The sequence below is a fragment of the Nanorana parkeri genome, unplaced genomic scaffold, assembly GCF_000935625.1.
Source record: "Nanorana parkeri isolate BGI_ZX_2015 unplaced genomic scaffold, ASM93562v1 scaffold10, whole genome shotgun sequence".
Taxonomy (NCBI): Eukaryota; Metazoa; Chordata; class Amphibia; order Anura; family Dicroglossidae; genus Nanorana; species Nanorana parkeri.
Genome location: NW_017306278.1, coordinates 2989211 through 2990626, shown reverse-complemented (window position 1 = coordinate 2990626; position 1416 = coordinate 2989211). Strand labels below are relative to the sequence as shown.

The 1416-nt window shown below is 53.9% G+C and overlaps 1 protein-coding gene across 1 annotated transcript in view; it reads right to left on the bottom strand.

Annotated features, from left to right (window-relative positions):
- Positions 1 to 1416, bottom strand: part of LOC108785722 (RING finger protein 141-like) — a 10423-nt gene that overhangs the window by 7684 nt on the left and 1323 nt on the right. Inside the window, exon 2 of the mRNA XM_018554858.1 lies at positions 736 to 932. Within this exon, the coding sequence (XP_018410360.1) occupies positions 736 to 872 (137 nt within the window). The 5' untranslated portion in view covers positions 873 to 932. The remainder of the gene's footprint in view (positions 1 to 735; positions 933 to 1416) is intronic.

The following is a 1416-nucleotide window of genomic DNA, read 5'->3' as shown; positions in this document are numbered from 1 at the left end:
AGCAGGCTGACATTTCTGGAGTTATTAGACACAAACAATAAACAGAACCAGAATTTCAGGTTTCCTCCCGGCGGCGGGCGTCATGGGTGAGAGCGCTCGGCCCCCCTGCGGACAGCTGCTGCTTGGTGTGTACACAGCGAGGGTGTGACATCACAGCGTATGAAGACGAGAACACCTCGCCCCATGTGACCAGGAATGAGATGATGCAACGAGCGGACTCTGGAACCAAACACGCCGCTCTGACAACATCACCCCGATCTTTCTAAATGAAACCTAACGGGGGAGGGGATCTGCAGCACAGCGATGAGGAAAACTACAAGAAAACTGTACAAAGCAAAACTCCCTGTGCAGTAATCCTAGGGGGCGGGGCGGGGGATGCCTGTCATTCCATTTCAAGCTCTGTGCAGGCTTCTGGCCAGTTCACAGCTGCGGCGGGGGTTTTGGTTATTTTTACATCTTATCTGAACATATTATGTAAATAAAGATTATCATCTTGTCCATGAACACACATGCACGCACGTCTTCCATGCATACTGTTGCCATGGCTGCCATAAGGGCACACTAGAATTTAGGGACTGGGAGAGCACTGCAGCAGGATACGGAATATGAAATGACACAATGACTCCTGCAGCAGTTGTGTCATTCCTCTACTAAGACTCAGACTTCCTAGCGGTGGACGTGCGGCCCTCCCATGTGGGGGTCATGTATGCGAGTGATATACGGCCGGCCTCTTACACATCGTTGAGCTCAGCGACTCGCCCCAGGAACTCCTCGTACGTCAGGAAGCCGCTCTCACGCACCAGGGTCACATGCTTGGCCACCTTCTCGGGAAGTTTGTTGATCGCCCCCTGGCTGGACAGCTGGTGGCCCATCGCTGGGGGCGGAGCCAAAAACAATTCACCGCACAGTTCAGGTCTGGCTCACAAGAGGTCCTGGAAGAGAACAGATGAAGTTTAGTCTGCTAATATGTTACATCCATCATCAACATGGTGGACGCGCTCTATGCTTCTCTGTGCAATGCAGGCAGATCATGGCTGGTGGGAGGAGCCAGCAGGGGGCTGTACATAACTTCCTTAAAGCATTGTAGCACCCTGCCTCAGTACTCCGCTCAAGAGCCCTCAGCCATGATGCAAGCAGTGGGCCGGCTCTTGGGAGGAGTTATGCAAATACCATGTCAGTCTGGAGGAGTGGGCGTTCCCCAGGCAGGCTGTAACACATTTAACCTCTTGCCGTCCGCCCGTAGTAAAAAAACGGACGGACGGCACTGCAGCATCTGCGGGTTGCCGTCTCCAGACGGCAATTTTTTTCTGCTCGCGCGCGCCCCCTAGCGGGCATGCACGGGCAGAAAAGACCCGATAAATGCACACACCCGTTACCGGGTGTTTCACATATAGGCGATCGGCGGGTCCATAGCCC